The following is an 18,739-nucleotide window of genomic DNA, read 5'->3' as shown; positions in this document are numbered from 1 at the left end:
GTAGACTATTATTATCCTCCTTTTCACATGAGGAAATTAATGACCAGAAAAGTTAATTTGTCAAGGTCACACAGCCACTGAGAAATGGAGCCAGAATTCCAACCCAGCTGTCTTCAGATCCTATTAACTGCCATGTTATATTACCTGCCCCTCCCTAGAATGTAAAAGAGTTTACAGCTAAGGCCCTCTTTAATGGTAGCCCAAAGCAACAGAGGTCAGAAAGTCTGTCTTACCTATCTGTGTCCTCAGTGCCTAGGACACCGCCTGCCATGTGATAGGAACTCAGAATGTTTGTCCAACTGCTCAACTATGCATGGAACATGTCATGTAGAATTAAGTGAATCCCCCAGTTGCAGAGTCTATTTTCTACTTGTAAGACTATTTATTTATTTACTTATTATTTATTTATTTATCAAGATGGAGTCTCAGCTCTGTCGCCCAGGCTGGAGTGCAGTGGCACGATCTCGGCTCACTGCAATCTCCACTTCCTGGGTTCAATGGATTCTCCTGCCTCAGCCTCTCGAGTGCCTGGGATTACAGGTGCCCACCACCATGCCTAGCTAATTTTTGTATTTTTAGTAGAGACGGGTTTTCACCGTGTTTGCCAGGCTGGTCTTGAACTCCTGACCTCAAGTGATCTGCCCACCTCAGCCTCCCAAAGTGCAGAGATTACAGGCAAGAGCCACCGCGCCAAGCCAATTTTCTACTTGTAAGACAATTTAGAGGGGTTTAGAGTCACAGAGATCTTAGTTAGAATTTGGTAGCTATGTGATCTTGACAAATGTATTTAACTCATCTGAGTCTTGTGTCCCTAACTTGGAAAATGTGGTAAATATATACTCATAGCATTATTATTTGGATGGAATGAAACAATGATAGGCCGGGCGCGGTGGCTCAAGCCTGTAATCCCAGCACTTTGGGAGGCCGAGGCGGGCGGATCACAAGGTCAGGAGATCGAGACCATCCTGGCTAACACGGTGAAACCCCGTCTCTACTAAAAAAATACAAAAAATTAGCCGGGTGCGGTGGCAGGCGCCTGTAGTCCCAGCCACTCGGGAGGCTGAGGCAGGAGAATGGCGTGAACCCGGGAGGCGGAGCTTGCAGTGAGCCGAGATCGCGCCACTGCACTCCAGCCTGGGGGAGAGAGCAAGACTCCGTCTCAAAAAAAAAAAAAAAAAAAGAAAGAAACAATGATAAACATATAGTAGGTGCTCAATGAATATTAGCTGTTACTATTGCCTCCCTATCCTTTCTTCCAAATAGGTCTTTGTGACAGGTTAACCATGAGTTAGTTCCCAACTCAAAATAAGTGAAGCAGAAATTGGAACTCAGAGTAGAGTAGTAAAACTAGCATTAAATTGGAAATTGGGAAACATGTCTCCTGGCTTTTGTTGCCCTTTCTCTACCCAGCAACTATGTAATCTTGGTCAAGTCACCTTACTTGTCTGGGCTTCCAATTTCATATCTTAAGTTACAGAATTGGTCTCTGAAGCCTCTAGGATTCTCTGAATCCATACGTCTGGGACTAAGAGATTATGTCGAGGAATTATTACCCTTGGCTTGATTGTTTTTTAAACAAATTAACTTGGGGTGGTTAGAAAATACATTTATTATTTACTCATCTTAGAGTTACACGTTGTTCATTTATTTGATACCGAAACGTATTTCCTCCAAACTTGGTTAAAAGCTGCAAAAGACTCACATCCACCACCTAGCGGCGAAAAAAAAAAGTTTCAGGTGATACAAGATGTCCTGCCATCACACCTGAAGGATGGTTGTCCATGGCCATTTTTTTTAAATCTCGTATTAGTCCTCTTCCTTCAACACTCAGGACAGTATTATGTACCCAGAAACCCAATACTTCCTGGCGTTTTCATCTGACAATACTCTTAAGCCAATGAAATACTGTGGACGTTTGAGAATTTTATAAAGATCAATGTTTTAAGATTGGCAGGGTGGGGTGGGAGTAGGGAGAGGGGAAGGTGCCTTCCTGCCCTTGCATTTGCATCTCAAGCCACCCGTACCCGAGGCCCACCCAGTCCATCTGTTTATTGGTAGATACACCATTCCGCCATTCCGCTAGTGGCTGGTGCAGAGAACCAGGACCACCACCTTTGAAAAGACCTAAATCAGTACTCCAATGGGATCCTGATGTCAAGTATTTAACGACTTTGCTTTACCTACTACAGTAATTAAAATTAAGTCTTCAAACTTAATTTAAATTTCTAAAAGCAGGAATGCACTGTCCTTAATCTTAAACACCAAAGGTGGGAGAAAGAGGACAGAATCCTAGGGTACTAGGCCTACTGGTATACGGCGATCTCTTCTGCTGTTTTCTTTCCACCCCATTTCTTTTCCCTTTCTCCTTTGGTTTCCCATCTTCTCTCTTCTCGTTCTTTTCGAAGTAACAGTGACAAAATTAAGGTGATTCAATTATTCCAAGAGGCTTCCTCATAGAAAATATTTCTCTTTAAGCCCTTTCCTGAAATCCCCAATTAAAGCATTTCCAATAGTCTCTGCTTTAAGTATTCCTAGTTGTCTATTTTTGGAAATACTATCCTCAGTTTAGCACAATATTCCGAAATTCCTTGAGAAGTTCGCCTATGATCAGTCTTGCTAGTAGAAACCTTTTTTTTTTTTTAATTTAAAACGCTCGATTTCCACTTTTTACTAGGTTTCCCAATGTTGGCGAAGTCTCCCAATGACTTAATAACGTGTATCCATTTCACCTTTGAAAATCTTAAGAGCTCAGTGCATCCACGGGCATCCGGGCATTTATTCTTATTTCTGCTTCTTAAACAGGCTCTGGGGAGGAGCAGTTTCGACCGAGAAGTTCATAGCAGCAGTTATTACGGAACTTGCAACAGTTGGTGCCGGGCGATAGGCAGGTTGGAAGTGATAAATGGGGCTGGCGTAAAAAACAAAAAGCCCTGCGGAGGGCGGGGTAGCCGTGGCCTTGGGGGACAGTGCAAAGGCGGCGCGGGGCCGGCGGGACTGAGCTCCGGCTGTGGGAAGGCGCCGTCCCGGGCGGCCAGAGGCGGCGGCAGCCGCGGAGAAGGACGGAGGGATCGCAACCTGGCGGGCGGCGCGCGGGGCGGGCGAGCGGGACCAGACCGCCCCCGGGCCACGCCGGGGCCACGGTGAGGTGAGGCCGGCCCTGCCCCCGCACCGCCCCCGGCGGGAGGTGCGACGCCCGGGCCGCGGGTGCGTGCGCGGCCCCGGGCGACGCGGCTGGGCGTGCGCGGGGCCGCGGCGGAGGCTGGGCCGGGCGGGCGGCAGAAGATGGCGAGGGTGTGTAGGCGGCAGCAATGCTCCGTTGAGAGACGCGGCTTTCGGCAAGAACTGGATTCGTGGCGCCACAAGCTCATTCACTGTGTAGGTGAGACCCTCCGCCGACCGCCGCCGCCCCTCCGGCTGCCCCGCCGCCGGCCGCCCGGGACCAGGGAGGAAGCTGGGGAAGTGGCAATTGCTGCTCCGGCCCGCCCGCCCTCTTTGGCTCAAGCGTCCCCCCTTCCCCCACCCCCCGGAGTGCGAGCGCGCGCGACCTCCAGGCGGGCTCCCCCGCTCGGCCGAGCGCGCGCCAGCCCCTCCCCTCCGCGCGCCTCCCCGGGGTTGGCTCTCGGCGGGAGCGCGTGCTCCTCCGCCTCCCGCTCTCCATCCCTGCCCGCTCGCTCCCCTCCCTCCCCGCTCCCGCCCCTGCTCCCGCTCCGGGCCCGGCGCTTCGGCGCCACCGCCGGCTTATTGTGGCGACTCGCCCCGCGGCGCTGCCGCTGTACTGGGGGTGGCGCGAGGGGCGCGGGCGTGCTCGGCCCCCACCCGCGCTGTGACCGCCGCCGTCCTCCTCCTGCGCCACCCCTCCCCCACGAGCGGGGCGCGCCTCCAGCCGTGCGTGCACGCGCGGCGGGCTGCAGGCGGGCGCTCGGCGCTCGGGCGTGTGCGAAGCGTGAGGTGGAGATGGGGGCGGAGGGAGCCGGAGCTGTCACAGTCCCCGGGTGCGCCTGACCGAGCCAAGTGGGGTGTCATGGCCGCGGGGGGCAGCGGCTGCACTTCCTCAGCGGGCGGCGGCGGCCGGGGAGTTAATCCTCGACGCACGGGTCGGTGTGTGCGTATTTGTGTTCGGTGTCGTGCTGCGGGGAGGAGGGGGTGGGACCGGGTCCGACCGAGGAGCCCCGGCGGGGGTCGCTCTCGTCCCCTCCCGGGGATTGGCCGGAGCCGCAGCCTCGCCCGAATGCCCCGTCCGCCCCCCGCCTCCCGGACCTTGGGCCGCCCTCGGGTGGCTTTTTCCCTGCGGGCCAGAGGGAGCGCGGACGGGGGCGCCCCGGGAGGGGCCGGGCGGCCGAGCTGCGCCTCTCACACTGTGTGTTTTGTCTGTTTTTCTCTCCCAAGGTCCCGTTTCCCTCTGTGCGGCGGCCGGCGGGACCATAAGGGCTTAACTCATATATTTAACCCCCCTCCAAAAAGTAAGTGGCCCGTGTGGTGTCTCCGCTCCGCCCGCCGCCCCCTAGCCCCAGTCCATCCTTGTGTCTGACTCTCCTGTCCTCCAGCATTGTTACTTCCCCGTCTTTGCTTCGGTGCTGCTGGTGTGTGGGGAGATGCCGTCTCGTCGTCCGCTGTCCCCCACGCCCAGTCCTCGGGGAGGCCCAGAATTCCAGCCCCTTCTCCCCCAGGGGAATATTCTTGGGAACCAGGTCTTCCCCGGCAGAATCTAGGAGAGTCTATTCGTTCGCTTGGGCCCCTCATCCCCTCCTTCCCGACAGGGTTTCGTTGGAAGGAATTATGCAAATCCCGCTTTCTGGTGTCCATTCAGCGGCAATTTCATGCGGTGAGAAGTTCTCTTTGTTGTGCGAGGGGGAGAACAGACACTGATTTAATAGACATATCTGTTGGGGGGAAGGGTGGAGGGGGTGTGGAGAGGCTCAGTTTGGAAGAATTACAGCACTTGGTTAGCTCAGTGTCTTTGTGTTTGAGCCTTCTGGCTTGACAGGAGGGTCTGCCCTTTACAGTGTCCCACAAGGGATGTTTTCGATAATAGATTAAAAAGCAAAACTGAAACTTTAAACAAGTGAAAAATCAGGTAACCTTTACTTAAAGAATATACGCCTTTCCATTTCTACAGGGTTTCATTACGAAAATGTATATCGTGAGTTTCGTTAAGGATTTAGACTGTAACACCGAAATTAATATAGACAACAATGCTTTAAGGTATCTGATACCACTTTGGTTGTCCAAAGGTTAAAAGTGCAATTTCAAACATATGCTTGTGCAAATAATAAAGGCATGAGTCAGTTTTTTTGGGTATAATTCGTCTCATGAATATATTTTAAAATTCCCCTCCTGCCAATCCAAGACCAGTGCTGCCCTCCAGAAAACAAATAGCCTTTTGCCTATCAGTTATCCTGTACTCTGCTCTATCTCTGCTTGTTTTATTCTTTCAAATCTATTATGCATGTACTAAAATGTTACGTCGGTTTAAGTACTTTTTGAATTACTTGTTATTTCGGACTATCATAGAAGAGAGCATGTAGCAGGTTTTGAGAAGCATGAAATTAATGCGTTTTCAGAATTGTGGGTTAGTGTCAAATGCTGGAATTGTTTTGAATTTTTAGTTCTTGTGTGTTTCACATTTGTTAGTGATTGGTTTTTTCAGCAGGGCTTTTTAGTCTTTGAAAGATTTTTGAATTTATAATGTAGTCCTGTCCTGTAGATTTTCTAAGTTCCATGTTGCTTTAATTTAGGTGATTTTAATTAGTGTATCTTATTCTAATTCTCTTTGCATTTAATCCTGGCCGCCTGCCTCGGGACCCCATTTTATCAGTCATTGCTAGTTAGTGGTTAGTTACTGCTGCTTGACAAGGTGTGTTTTTGTTGTTGTTGTTGTTTTTTCTTTTTTTGAGACGGAGTTTCGCTCTATTGCCCGGGCTGGAGTGCGGTGGCGCCATCTCGGCTCACTGCAACCTCCGCCTCCCAGGTTCAAGCGGTTCTGCCTCGGTCTCCCGAGTAGCTGGGACTACAGGCGTGCGCCACCACGCCCAGCTAATTTTTGTATTTTTAGTAGAGACCAGGGTTTCGCCATATTGGCCAGGCTGGTCTCGAACTCCTGACCTCAAGATCCTCCCGCCTCGGCTTCCCAAAGTGCTGAGATTTACAGGCGTGAGAGCCACTGCGCCCGGCCGTGTTTTTGGTTTTTAAAATTATGACTGATAAATTATTTCTGTAAATATCTCAATGGAATATCAAAATTTTGATTCACTTTTTGAAGGCAAATTTTAATCTGGTGATCAAATTTCTTAAAGCATACTTTTAACTCCAGATTTCCACTTTAAAGGTAGTAAAGTTCAGAAGTATAGAGTCCAGAGTGCAGAGCAATATTTTAATCTGAGCAGTAACATGTATTCATAGTCTCCCAACTAAAATCAGTGGGGCCTCATATTTTCTCTTTTATTATATGTAATTTTGTTTTTTAAGAGGAGAGTTCTAAGTAAATTAATTGTAGTGTTAAGAATTTTCTATATTTAAAAGGACTGGCAGTGATCCTTATATGATTCAAAAGGTAACTTGTTTACTTCCAGATGTAATAATTCCTCTTTTAGTGGGATTGGTTCTAAACAGTCAACCTATTTGTTTCTCTTGACTGATTATCTTAATACTTTAGGGTCATTTGGTTTCTGAAAGGTATTTAATTTACAGCAGTTTGGATTAAAAATTAATTCTTATTTCTAAAATCGAATTCTCCTTTCTATTAATACTTTTTTAGAGGGTGTGGGGGCAGGTGGTGGTGGTGATGTTGGTGATTAAATGATTAGGTTCAGTTGAATTGGAGTTAGTCCTGGGTTCAGACAGTGATTATGATCAAGATGGATATTTGGTTACCAGGTGATTATTAAGGAGTCCTCTGAGACTAGGATGATCAGTTTAGATTCCAGGAAGATCTAGGCTCTCTCTGTGCCTAATATGCTGTAACCTTTTGCTTTCCTGCACCTTGCCCTTGCCGTATTTTCAAGAACCTCTTCCTAATGTGGGGAAAGTTGTGGTGATTTCAGCTTAGCTCTAGCTTGGCTAAAAATAGGACAGCAGATGAGTCTCTTTGACTTTCAGAAAGTTATTTCAGATTGCCCTAATTTCCTCAAATGTTCTTGTAGCTGGAGCAATTCTAGGAAATATTTGAATAATGCAATTTTTTAGCCTTATGGGGCTACACAGGGGGGCCTGGAGTTTCTTACATAGTGATTATTGGTTATTTGATGCCACTTTTATTTTTATTCAGAATTTTTTTTAGAGACAGGGTTTGGCTATGTTTGTCCAGGCTGGTCTCAAACTCCTCCTGTCTCAGCCTCCCAAAGTCACTTGCCTGATAGAACTTGCCACTTCAGAGTACCTGCCTAATCACTTAGCTGTTTGTATTGATGCTGTTTTTAGGATGAAGGGCAGTTAGATGTTTACTTCATTTAAATAAGCATCTGTCTTTTACCAGGCACTGTGGGCAAACAAAGTCTGGGAAAGCTGCCTCAACCTTCAGGAACTTTTAAACCTTAGAGAAAATGTAATGCAATCAGTTATTGTACAAGGCATAGTGTGTCATATGATGGTGCAAACAAATGCTAGGGGTGTTTAGAAGTGAAATAAATCTCTCCCGAGATGATGAAGGACGATTTCATGAAAAAGGTGGTGGATTTTCGCTTCGTTCTGATGAATATGGAAAAGGCATTCCATTCATGAGAAATGGCATGAGCAAAAGTGGAGAAGGACAGCAATGACTTGTCAATTTAAACTGCAGTTCATGATTAGTGTAAAGGATATACACGTGATAGGTTTGCAAAGATAGGTTGTAGGATTTTCTAATGCAGGTTAGAAAGTGGAGACTTTTTGTTAGGCAACTTGTAGTTTGCAACATGTTTCTTTCCTTAGCTCAGGGGAGGAATGTTACCTTTAGTTAAGGATTTCATTGTGGAACTCTACAAAAATGACACAGATTTTTTTTTTTTTGAGACGGAGTCTCGCTCTGTCGCCTACGCTGGAGTGCAGTGGCACCATCTCAGCTCACTGCAAGCTCCGCCTCCTGGTTTCAAGCCATTCTCCTGGCACAGCCTCCGAGTACCTGGGACTACAGGTGCCCGCCACCACGCTCGGGTAATTTTTTGTCTTCTTAGTAGAGATGGGGTTTCACCCTGTTAGCCAGGATGGGCTTGATCTCCTGACCTCGTGATCTGCCCGCCTTGGCCTCCCAAAGCGCTAGGATTACAGGCATGAGCCACTGCGTCCGGCCTTTGTTTTTGTTTTTTTTTGTTTTTTTTTTTTTTGAGATGGAGTCTCACTCTAGTCTACGCCCAGGCTGGAGTGCAGTGGCGTGATCTCGGCTCACTGCAACCTCCACCTCCCAGGTTTAAGAAATTCTGTGCCTCAACCTCCCAAATAGCTGGGATTACAGGCTTGTGCCACCACGCCCAGCTAATTTTTTTGTATTTTTAGTAGAGATGAGGTTTCAGCATCTTGGCCAGGCCGGTCTTGAGCTCCTGACCTCGTGATCCACCACCTCGGCCTCCCAAAGTGCTGGGATTACAGACGTGAGCCACCGTGCCCGGCCGACAGATTCTTTTTTAAACCACATTTACAGGGACAATATTATCATCCACAAAAGTATTATCTTCTAAGCAAGCTCATTTGGAGGTTATGCCTTCCATTGCTATTACAAACCTATTTTTGGAATACCTTTAGGATTGACAGATTTTCATCCTTGGAAGTTGGAGTTGGTATTTGGAAAGAGTCAAAAAGTATTTGCTGTGAAATGTGGCAATTAAAGGTATATATTAAATAATGGGATTGGCTTTCTTCCCTGGCTTGCAGTCTAGCTCGGAAGGCTCAGCAGAGGGGCTTGATTTGTTTCGATGTGCCTCTGAACCTCTCTCTTGATTCATATTTTCTTTAAGTCTGTCCATCTGTTGTGTGGAATCTCAGTTTGTGATATTGGGTAGATGCAAATAAGCAAAGCTGTTACTTTTCATAGTTTCAAATGAAAAACTCAACATCACTACTGTATAAATTATTTTCTAGTCTGTGTTTATTTTTAAATTCCTTTTACTATTCTATACACTAGCACATTGCTCTGGGGATAAAAATCGGATATAAACCATTAGCTCATTTTATTGACCTTTCTTGTATTCAGCAAGTATCTCAAGTACAATGGTCCATACCTTGAATTTTTTTTCACTTTTTAAGTGAGATATAATTCACATACCATAACAACTTAGTGGGTTTTAGTTAACTCAAATACAAGGTTGTGCATATGTCATCACTGTCTAATTCCAGAACATTTTATTTTTATTTTTTTTTTCAGCAGTAGGGTCGTGCCATGTTGCCCAGGCTGGTCTTGAACTCTTGGGCTCAAGTGATCCTCCTGCCTCAGTCTCCCAAAGTCCTGGGATTACAGGTGTGCGCCACCACACCCACCCTCAGAACATTTTTATTTCCTAAAAAAGAAACCCCACATCCATAGGCAGTTCCACATTCCATTCCTCCTATGATCCAGCTCTTGGCAGCAGCTATAATTTGCTTTCTGTTTCTGTGGATTTGTCTATTCTGGACACAGCATGTAATTGGAGTCAAACAATATATGGCTTTTTGTGTCTGGCTTCTTTCACTTAGCATAATGTTTTTAAGATTCATTCATGTTGTAGCATTATCAGCACTTTCTTTTATGGCTAAATAATACTGCATTGTGTGGACATACCACATTTTGTTTATCCGTTAATCAGTTGATGGACATTTGGGTTGTTTCCACTTTGGGGCTATTATGGATGATGCTTCTATGAATATTTGTGTACAAGTTTTTGTGTGGACATTTGTTTTTAGTTCTCTTGAGTACGTACCTAGGGTGGAATTACTGGGTCATGTGGTAACTTTTAATTTCGTAGAAACTGCCAAATTGTTTCCTAAAGTGGCTACAGTATTTTACATTCCCATCAGTACTGTATGAGAGTTCCATTTATCCACATCCACTCCAACACTTGTTATTGTCTGTTTTGATTATATAATAGCTATTTTAGTGGGTATGAAGTCGTATTTCAAAAAAACAAGAAATAAATACAAAAAAAAAAAAGACAAGTTATATTTCATTGTGGTTTTGATTTGCATTTTCCTAACAATGTGTTAAGCATCTTTTCATGTGCTTGTTGGCTGTTTGCATACCTTTGGAGATATATTTATTCAGATCCCTTGCCCATTTTTAAAATTGCGTTATTATTTATTGTTGAATTGTAAGAGTTGTGTATATATTCTGGATATACTTACAGTGTATGCTTTGCAAATATTTTTTCTCATACTCTCCATTTAAGAACAAATGCAGATCAACACATGACCAGATACACTGTAACAAAAGCTAAACTGCAGGATACCTTATGAAGAGAATAAGGAGCATAGTAATATAATTAAATAGAATTCTCAAGAAAAGCCAAGTGCAGTGTCTCACGCCTGTAATCCCAGCGCTTTGGGAGGCTGAGGCGGGTGGATCACCTGAGGTCCGGAGTTCGAGATCAGCCTGACCAACATGGAGAAACCCCGTCTCTACTAAAAATACAAAAAAAAAATTAGCCGGGCATGGTGGCGCATGCCTGTAATCTCAGCTACTTGGGAGGCTGAGGTAGGAGAATCGCTTGAATCTGGGAGGCGGAGGTTGTAGTGAGCCAAGATCGCGCCATTGCACTCCAGCCTGGGCAACGAGTGAAACTCAGTCTCAAAAAACAAACAAACAAAAACAAACAAACAAAAAAGAATTCTCAAGAAAAGCTTTCTTTCTTTTTTTTTTTTTTAAATGAAGTCTCACTCTGTCGCCTAGGCTGGAGTGCAGTGGTGCAATCTTGGCTCGACTCGCCGCAAACTCCGCTTCCCGGGTTCAAGTGGTTCTCTTGCTTCAGCTTCGCAAGTAGCTGAGGTTACAGGCACACACCAACATGCCCGGCTAATTTTTGTATTTTTAGTAGAGACGGGGTTTCACCACGTTGGCCAGGCTGGTCTCGAATTCCTGACCTCAGGTGATCTGCCTGCCTCGGCCTCCCAAAGGGCTGGGATTACAGGCGTGAGCCACCGCTCCCGGACAAGAAAAGCTTTCTTAAACATCCTTTCTATGAGTTATTAAAATTGTTAGTTATTTGATGGGGTTATGTAATGGCACGGATTTACCTTGCTATCCAGGTTTAAATTTCTGCCTCTTTATGGTGAGGGTTCAAATATCAAGTTCAGATAATGTGGTATACCATATTGTTTAAATCTATTTTATGCCTGAATTTTGGATAGTGAATGGCAAGAGTTTGGATAGAGAAGGACACCTTTGCTCTATATTGCCCTGTCACAAATGTTTTGAATGAATCTATTCCATTTCTGAGTTTAAATAGTGAGAATTTGGGTAGTGAAAGGAATCTCACTAGCAGTATTTTTGAAATTTAAGATTACATTTTTTGTTTGCGTTTTATAAAACCCAGACATCTGACAAGTTATACAATTTATGGCAAATGTTTTATTTTTTTGTTTCTCTTTGTTTTTTGAGATGAAGTCTGGCTCTGTTGACCAGGCTGGGTTGCGGTGGCGTGATCATGGCTTATTGCAACCTCTGTCTTCCAGGTTCAAGTGATTCTCCTGCCTCAGCCTCCCTAGTAGCTGGTATTACAGGCGGGCACCACCATACCCAGCTAATTTTTTGTAGTTTTAGGAAAGACAGGGTTTCACCCTTTTGGCCAGGCTGGTCTCAAACTCCTGACCTTCTGCCTGCCTTGGCCTCCTGAAGTGCTGGAATTACAGGTGTGAGCCACCACCCCGGTTTATGTTTTGTTTCCTGGTGCTAAGTTAAATATACTGTTTTTAAAGTGTTTGTTTGAATTTCGTTGACTCTTGGTTTCTCTGATTTTTGAATTGGTTAGGTTTGGTCTGTTACAAAGTGTCAGGTATAATGATGTCTTAAGAATGAAACTAAGTATCTTATGGGGTAGATGGCCGAATTTGAGAATCTTTTGCTTAATGGATTGTGAGGGGCAAGTTAGGAAAGCTGTGTAGTAATGATTGGCATCTTCTAATGATTTTTGATCTTGTTTTTATTCCTTTGTTTCATGTTTTAATCTACTTTTTGTTAAAGAGACTTGTAGATTCTTTTAGCATATCACTTAATCATTTTTCTGAATTCATTATTGTGCAAGCCAGTGAATTTTACATAGTAAAACTAGTATTTGTTGTGTCTTTGCTAAAATGAAATTCTTATAATTGAGGGTAAAAGAAGGATTCTGTCGTGTGTAATGTGCATTTGTTAGTATAAGAGCAGGATAAGTCAGGGTTTGCTAAGAGAAAAAAATGATGGCTGTAACTAGGGTTTAGACTAACATTTCAAATTTGGTATTGGGAGACTAGAAATTAATATGCTTCAGACATGTCTATTTTAAAATTTCCTCTCTATATATTTTTTAAAATTTAGATTAAAGAAAAATAGAGATGGGGTCTGGGATTACAGGCATGAGCCACTGCTCCTGGTCTAGACCTGTCTAAAGGGACTTTTCTTTAGACTTTAAATGTTTTCTAGAGCTTAAAGAGAAAAAATAAATTTTACTCAGTTGTGCCTTACAATTGTATTAAAAACTATTATAACAATACCATTTGAAGTAAAGCAGTGTTTGTTATAACTTCTGAATCATTGAGAATTAGTCCATCACAGGCCAGGTGGCTCACACCTGTAATTCCAGCACACTGGAAGGCTGAGGCAGACAAATCGCTTGAGCCCAGGAGTTGGAGACAAGCCTGGGCAACATGGTGAAACCTTGTCTCCACACAAAATACAAAAATTAGCTTTAGCTGTGTGTGGTTTTGTGACTCTGTAGTCCCAACTACTTGGAAGGCTGAGGTGGGAGGTTCGCTTGAGCCCAGGTGGTCGAGGATGCAGTGAGTCATGATTGCATCACTGCACTCTAGCCTGAGGGACAGAGTGAGACCCTGTCTCAGGAGAAAAGAGAAGTTCATCACAGTTGTTTACAGAGCTTGAAGGGGATTGCTTAGAAACATACAGTCGTCTCACAAGAATTTTTAAAATGTGCAATAATTTAGATGAATAATTAACTCTTTAAAATGACACAGAAAGCAGAAAGTATCAGAAAATCTATTAATGGTATCACCATCTTATATATCTGCATGACACATTTAATACTTTCTAGAAAACTTACACTTTTTTTTTTTTTTTTTTGAGACAGTCTTGCTGTGTTGGCCAGGCTGGAGTGCGGTGGCACAATCTCGGCCCACTGCAACCTGTCTCCCAGGCTGAAGCAATTCTCTTGCCTTAGCCTCCCGAGTAGCTGGGATTAGAGGTGTGTGCCACCACGCCCGGCTAATTTTTGTATTTTTAGTAGAGACGGGGTTTCACCATGTTGGCCAGGCTGGTCTCGAACTCCTGACCTCAAGTGATCTACCCGCCTTGGCCTCCGCAAGTATTGGGATTACAGGCACGAGCTACCGTGCCTGGCCAAGACGTTCTTTTTGGATTAGAAGATGTTGTGAACCCCAGTATTATTTCCCATGATAATTGCTGTTACTGGAAAGCGTGTTGTTTAAAAAAAAAAATTAAATGAAAAATAAAAAAATATAGAGATGAGGTCTCATTATGCTGCCCAGGCTGGTCTCGAGCTCCTGGACTCAATCAGTCCTCCCACCTCAACCTCCCAAAGTGCTGGGATTACAGGCATGAGCCACTCCACCCGGCCAGAGCATTATTATTATTATTTTTTTTTTTTTGAGATGGAGTCTTGCTCTGTCGCCCAGGCTGGAGTGCAGTGGTGCAATCTCGGTTCACTGCAAGCTCCGCCTCCCGGGTTCACGCCATTCTCCTGCCTCAGCCTCCTGCGTAGCTGGGACTACAGGCGCCCGCCATCACGCCCGGCTAATTTTTTGTATTTTTAGTAGAGACGGGGGTTTCACCATGTTAGCCAGGATAGTCTCGATCTCCTGACCTTGTGATCTGCCCGCCTCGGCCTCCCAAAGTGCTGGGATTACAGGCTTGAGCCACCACGCCCGGCCCATTATTATTTTTACTCATAATACTAGATAGTCTGTGACTGTTGTTTGATCTCATGATTAGCTTATTTTTCATAAAATCTGAATCATTTTATTTTATCATTATCAAAAAATGATTATTGTGTATAGTTCTCTTAGTAGGTGATTTTTTAGAGCTTTGCAGAAGGTAAAAGCATGCTTTACCTTTCCTAAACTCACAGTATAAAGGGAAAGAGAGGCCGGGCACAGTGGCTCATGCCTGTAATCCCAGCACTTTGGGAGGCCGAGGCGGGTGGATCACGAGGTCAAGAGATCGAGGCCGTTCTGGCCAACATGGTGAAACCCCCATCTTTACTAAAAATACAAAAATTAGCTGGGTGTGGTGGCATGCACCTGTAGTCCCAGCTGCTTGGGAGGCTGAGGCAGGAGAATTGCTGAACTCGGGAGGTGGAGGTTGCAGTGAGCCGAGATCGCGCCTCTGCACTCCAGCCTGGTGACAGATCAAGGCTCGATCTCAAATAAATACATACATACATAGGAAAGAGAAACTAAAGGGATCTATAGAATGTATCCCACTTGTTAAAAGAAAATTCCACAGGCTCCTCTGGTACATTTAGAATGATCAGTTGATACAAAACTTTCTAAAAAGCTTTCTTTTCTTTCTTTCTTTTTTTTTTTTGAGACTGAGTCTGGCTCTGTCGCCCAGGCTGGAGTGCAGTGGTGTGATCTCGGCTCACTGCATCCTCTGCCTCCCAGGTTCAAGCGATTCTCCTGCCTCAGCCTGCCGAGTAGCTGGGATTACAGGCACACGCCGCCACAGCCCACTAGTTTTTGTTTTTTTGGTAGAGAGGGGTTTCACCATGTTGGCCAGGCTGGTCTTGAACTCCTGACTGTGAATGATCCGCCCACCTTGGCCCCCCAAATTGCTGGGATTACAGATGTGAGCCAACATGGCCCACCCCTAGTTTATACAAATTTTTGAAATAAGTATACATTGAATGTAGAGGAAGCAAATGTTGAATTTGTTAAATTGAGTCATGCACAGATTCAGTTTGATGATCTCTTGTTTTTCACGGTTTTTTATTGTTGCCATTGCATGGATATTTGTGAACTTTTACCTGGCTACTCCTCTTCCTTCCAGTCAATGCAAGCATGTTTGCTTTGTTTTTTTGGAGACAAGGTCTGGTTCTGTCTCTCTGGCTGGTACGCAGCGGCACGATCATAGCTCACTGTAAACTCAAACTCCTGGGGTCAAAGTGATCCTCCTGCCTCAGCCCCTGGAGTATCTGGGACTACAGCATGTTTCATCATGCCTGGCTAGTTTTTGTTTTGTTTTGTTTTTGGTAGAGATGAGGTCTCACTATGTAGCCCAGGCTGGTCTCGATCCCCCGGCCTCAAGTCGTCCTCCTGCCTCAGCCTCCCAAAGTGCTGGGATTACAGGCATAAGTGTCTTTTGCCCAATGCAAGCATATTTTCTAGGTTGTTTATAGGTATTTACCCTTGAATCTGCCTACTGGATATTATCCTGTTTTCTTTTACCTTTTTTCCATTTTTTAGATTCAGTATTTATCAAAGCTAGAAAGGATGCTGTAACTTGTTTTCTTGTCCAGCCATATCATTTAAAGGGAAAGGAATTTAAAATAAATCTTTTAGTTTGGAAAACTTCAAACATACAGAAAAGTAGAAAGAATAGTACAGTGAACAAACACCCAGCTACATCAACTAATGGCTATTCTTGTTTCATCCCTAACTGAATTATTTTGGAGCAAATTCCAGACACCATATTTAGTATTGAATCTTGGTTGTATCCTTTTGTATGGCACCATCTTCCTTTTCCCACCTCCCATCACCATCAGGTGGTTCATAAGTTTAAAGAAATAAATAAGACATTTAAATATGGAGAAGTTTTTGCTTCTGTTTTGTTTACTTGTAATGTTTCTTTTTTTTTTTTTTTTTTTTTTTTTTTTTTTTTTTTTTTGAGACGGAGTCTCGCTCTGTCCCCTAGGCTGGAGTGCAGTGGCACGATCTCGGCTCACTGCAACCTCCGCTTCCCGGGTTCACGCCATTCTCCTGCCTCAGCCTCTCCGAGTAGCTGGGACCACAGGCACCCGCCACCACGCCCGGCTAATTTTTTGTATTTTTTTTTTAGTAGAGACGGGGTTTCACCATGGTCTCGATCTCCTGACCTCGTGATCCGCCCGCCTCGGCCTCCCAAAGTGCTGGGATTACAAGCGTGAGCCACCGCGCCCGGCCAACTTGTAATGTTTCTTAAAAGCTACCATATATTGAGCATTTACTGTGTGACAGACAAGAGACCTTTGATGTTGTTAACATCTGTTCTACAGGCGGGGAAACAGATTTAGGGAGATTACAAATTTCATTCGTAATTACTCAGCTAAAATGTGGTAGACCTGGGATTGGAAATCAAAATTTTACGCTCTTTAACCTACCTACCTTCCCTTCCTTCTTTTCTTCCTTCCCTCCCTCCCCCACCACACCCCAAGATAGGGTCTCACTGTGTCACCCAGGCTTGGAGTGCAGTGGCATGATCCTAACTCACTGCAGCCTCCAACTCCTGGACTCAAGTGATCCTCCTACCTTAGCCTCCCTAGTAGCTGGGACTACGAGTGCACTCCATGGTGCCTGGCTAGTATTTTTATTTTTTGTAAAGACGGGGTCTCGCTTTGTTACCCAGTTTTCTTCAATCTTCAGCATTCTGCATATGCCCTTCTTTTAGAATTTCCATTAAGTTGCCCATCTTTGTTTATAATTACTGATTGCTTATGTGCTTTATGTTACATTAAGGTATTTTGGTTTCTCAACCCATAATCTTACCATAAACAGGAGTTTATCCTATTCATTTTCTGCTCTCTGGCCTTGAGTAGAATACCTTGCCTCCTTCTTTTCAGCTGTTACAGTCCTATTTGTGTTTCCCTTTTTCTTTTTGATTTTTTAGTTTTGTTAGCTAAATGAGTTTCTGAGCTGAATGTTTCCACTGGCTTAATTTTCCTTCTTATCTTGCTCAACTGGCCATTCTTCACCATTAACTGAGATTGGAGCATGGCTTAGGAGAGGGAAAGGCAGCAGAGGGTATCTGAGTGATACTGATTCTACGCCTGGTGGGTCTTCTGTGTAGATCAGCCTAATTCATAGGAGTTTGTAACAAAGGCCTTTTAACAGTGTAGCTGCTTGGCCTTTTCTTCTATTGATATTCTTCCCAGAGACCTCAAGGAAGTGTGGGGTGGCGGTGGAGGGGCAAACAGGTTAAAGCAGATTGAGGTCAGTATTCAGGACTCCTGAATCTAGCCAGATGCCTTTTCTTCACTTCCAACCTTCTAACTGTGACTTAAATTTAGTTCAGCTGGCAATATTTTAAATTGTGTGACAGAAAAGGAAGTCGCTGAGTAGTGTGTAATTACTGAGGAGAAGAAGAAATTGGATAAATTTTAAAAAATGAATAAAAACTTTAAAATCAACTTAAAAAAAGATGATAACTCATACATCATTGGTCTTAGACAAAATGCTTACTAGCAGGCACAGGAAGATGTTGTGACAAAGGTAATAAGGAGAAATTCCCATCAAAATGTGAAGGTTTTTGCCTTCAGTAAGAAAAAATGAGGGGAACGTCGGTGTTTGTGAGTATTTCACATTTCATATGTGGCTCTTTTGTTGCACCATAAATGATATAAACACTAATTTCTTGTGTGTTAGGTTATATGAATTTTTATTCAGCTAGTAAAGAAGCTGACAAAGTTTACCTCTTACAAATGGGCTTATCTGATTACAGTAAAATACTGTAATTATGGGTGAGCATGAAGAAGTCCATAATCTTTGGTCATTGTTACTGAGAAAAACCTTTACACTGGTCATTTTTCTATGAATGTTTAATAGAGCTAATAATGTCTTTTAAAAATGATTCGATTGGCCAGGGATTGTGGCTCACACTTGTAATACCAGCACTTTGGGATACCAAGGCAGGCAGATTATTTGAGGTCAGGAGTTTGAGACCAGCCTGGCCAACATGGTAAAACCCCATCTCTACTGAAAATACAAAAACTAGCTGGGCATGGTGGTGTACAGCTGTAATCTTGGCTACTCGGGAGGCTGAGGCAGGAGAATTGCATGAATGTGGGAGGTGGAGGTTGCAGTGAGCCGAGATTGCACCACTGCACTCCAGCCTGGACTACAGAGCGAGACTCTATCTCAAAAAAAAAAAAAAAAAAAAAAAAAAACTGGAATTTTGTTGTACTGGCTTTAAATTTTTTTTTCTTTTTTTAAATTAATACAGGGTCTTGCTCTGTCACTCAGGCTGGAGTACAGTTTTGCGTTCTAGGCTCACTGCAGTTTTAGCCTCCCAGGCTCAAGCAGTCCTTCCACCTGAGCTTCCTGAGGCTGGGACCACAGGTGTGTACCACCATGCCTGGCTAATTTTTTTTTTTTTTTCTAGAGATGGGGTCTCCCTATGTTGCCCAGGCTAGTCTTAAACTCTTGGGCTCAAGTGATCCTCCCATCCCAGCCTTCCCAAAATGCTGTGATTACAGGCATGAGCCACTGTGCCTGTCCGTACTGGCTTCTTAAAACAAAACAAATCAAAATAAAAGAAACAGGTATGAGTAAAGTGATAAAGCTATTTCCTTTGTGAGACTTGTATAACCAGTTTTTATTTGTGTATATATTTACTGTGTATAGCTTTTCACTGTACAGTTTTTATTAAAATAGATTCTGG

The 18,739-nt window shown here is 44.2% G+C and overlaps 1 protein-coding gene across 20 annotated transcripts in view; it reads left to right on the top strand.

Annotated features, from left to right (window-relative positions):
* Positions 1-3,235: 3,235 nt before the first annotated feature.
* Positions 3,236-18,739, top strand: part of LCOR (ligand dependent nuclear receptor corepressor) — a 167,970-nt gene continuing 152,466 nt past the window's right edge. For 4 of the 20 annotated variants that reach the window (XM_063628605.1, XM_063628578.1, XM_063628585.1 and 1 more), the window contains exons 1-2: positions 3,910-4,094; positions 4,387-4,460. Coding sequence is in view for 10 of the 20 variants with exons in the window: in XM_055253777.2 (XP_055109752.1) it covers positions 4,022-4,098; positions 4,387-4,460 (151 nt within the window). In the remaining 10 variants the exon portion in view is untranslated. The other 16 variants (XR_008652609.2, XM_055253777.2, XM_063628555.1 and 13 more) reach the window with 15 other exon arrangements.

Source organism: Symphalangus syndactylus, chromosome 2 (genome assembly GCF_028878055.3).
Source record: "Symphalangus syndactylus isolate Jambi chromosome 2, NHGRI_mSymSyn1-v2.1_pri, whole genome shotgun sequence".
In the NCBI taxonomy this organism is placed as follows: Eukaryota; Metazoa; Chordata; class Mammalia; order Primates; family Hylobatidae; genus Symphalangus; species Symphalangus syndactylus.
This window is presented reverse-complemented; position numbering and strand designations above follow the sequence as displayed.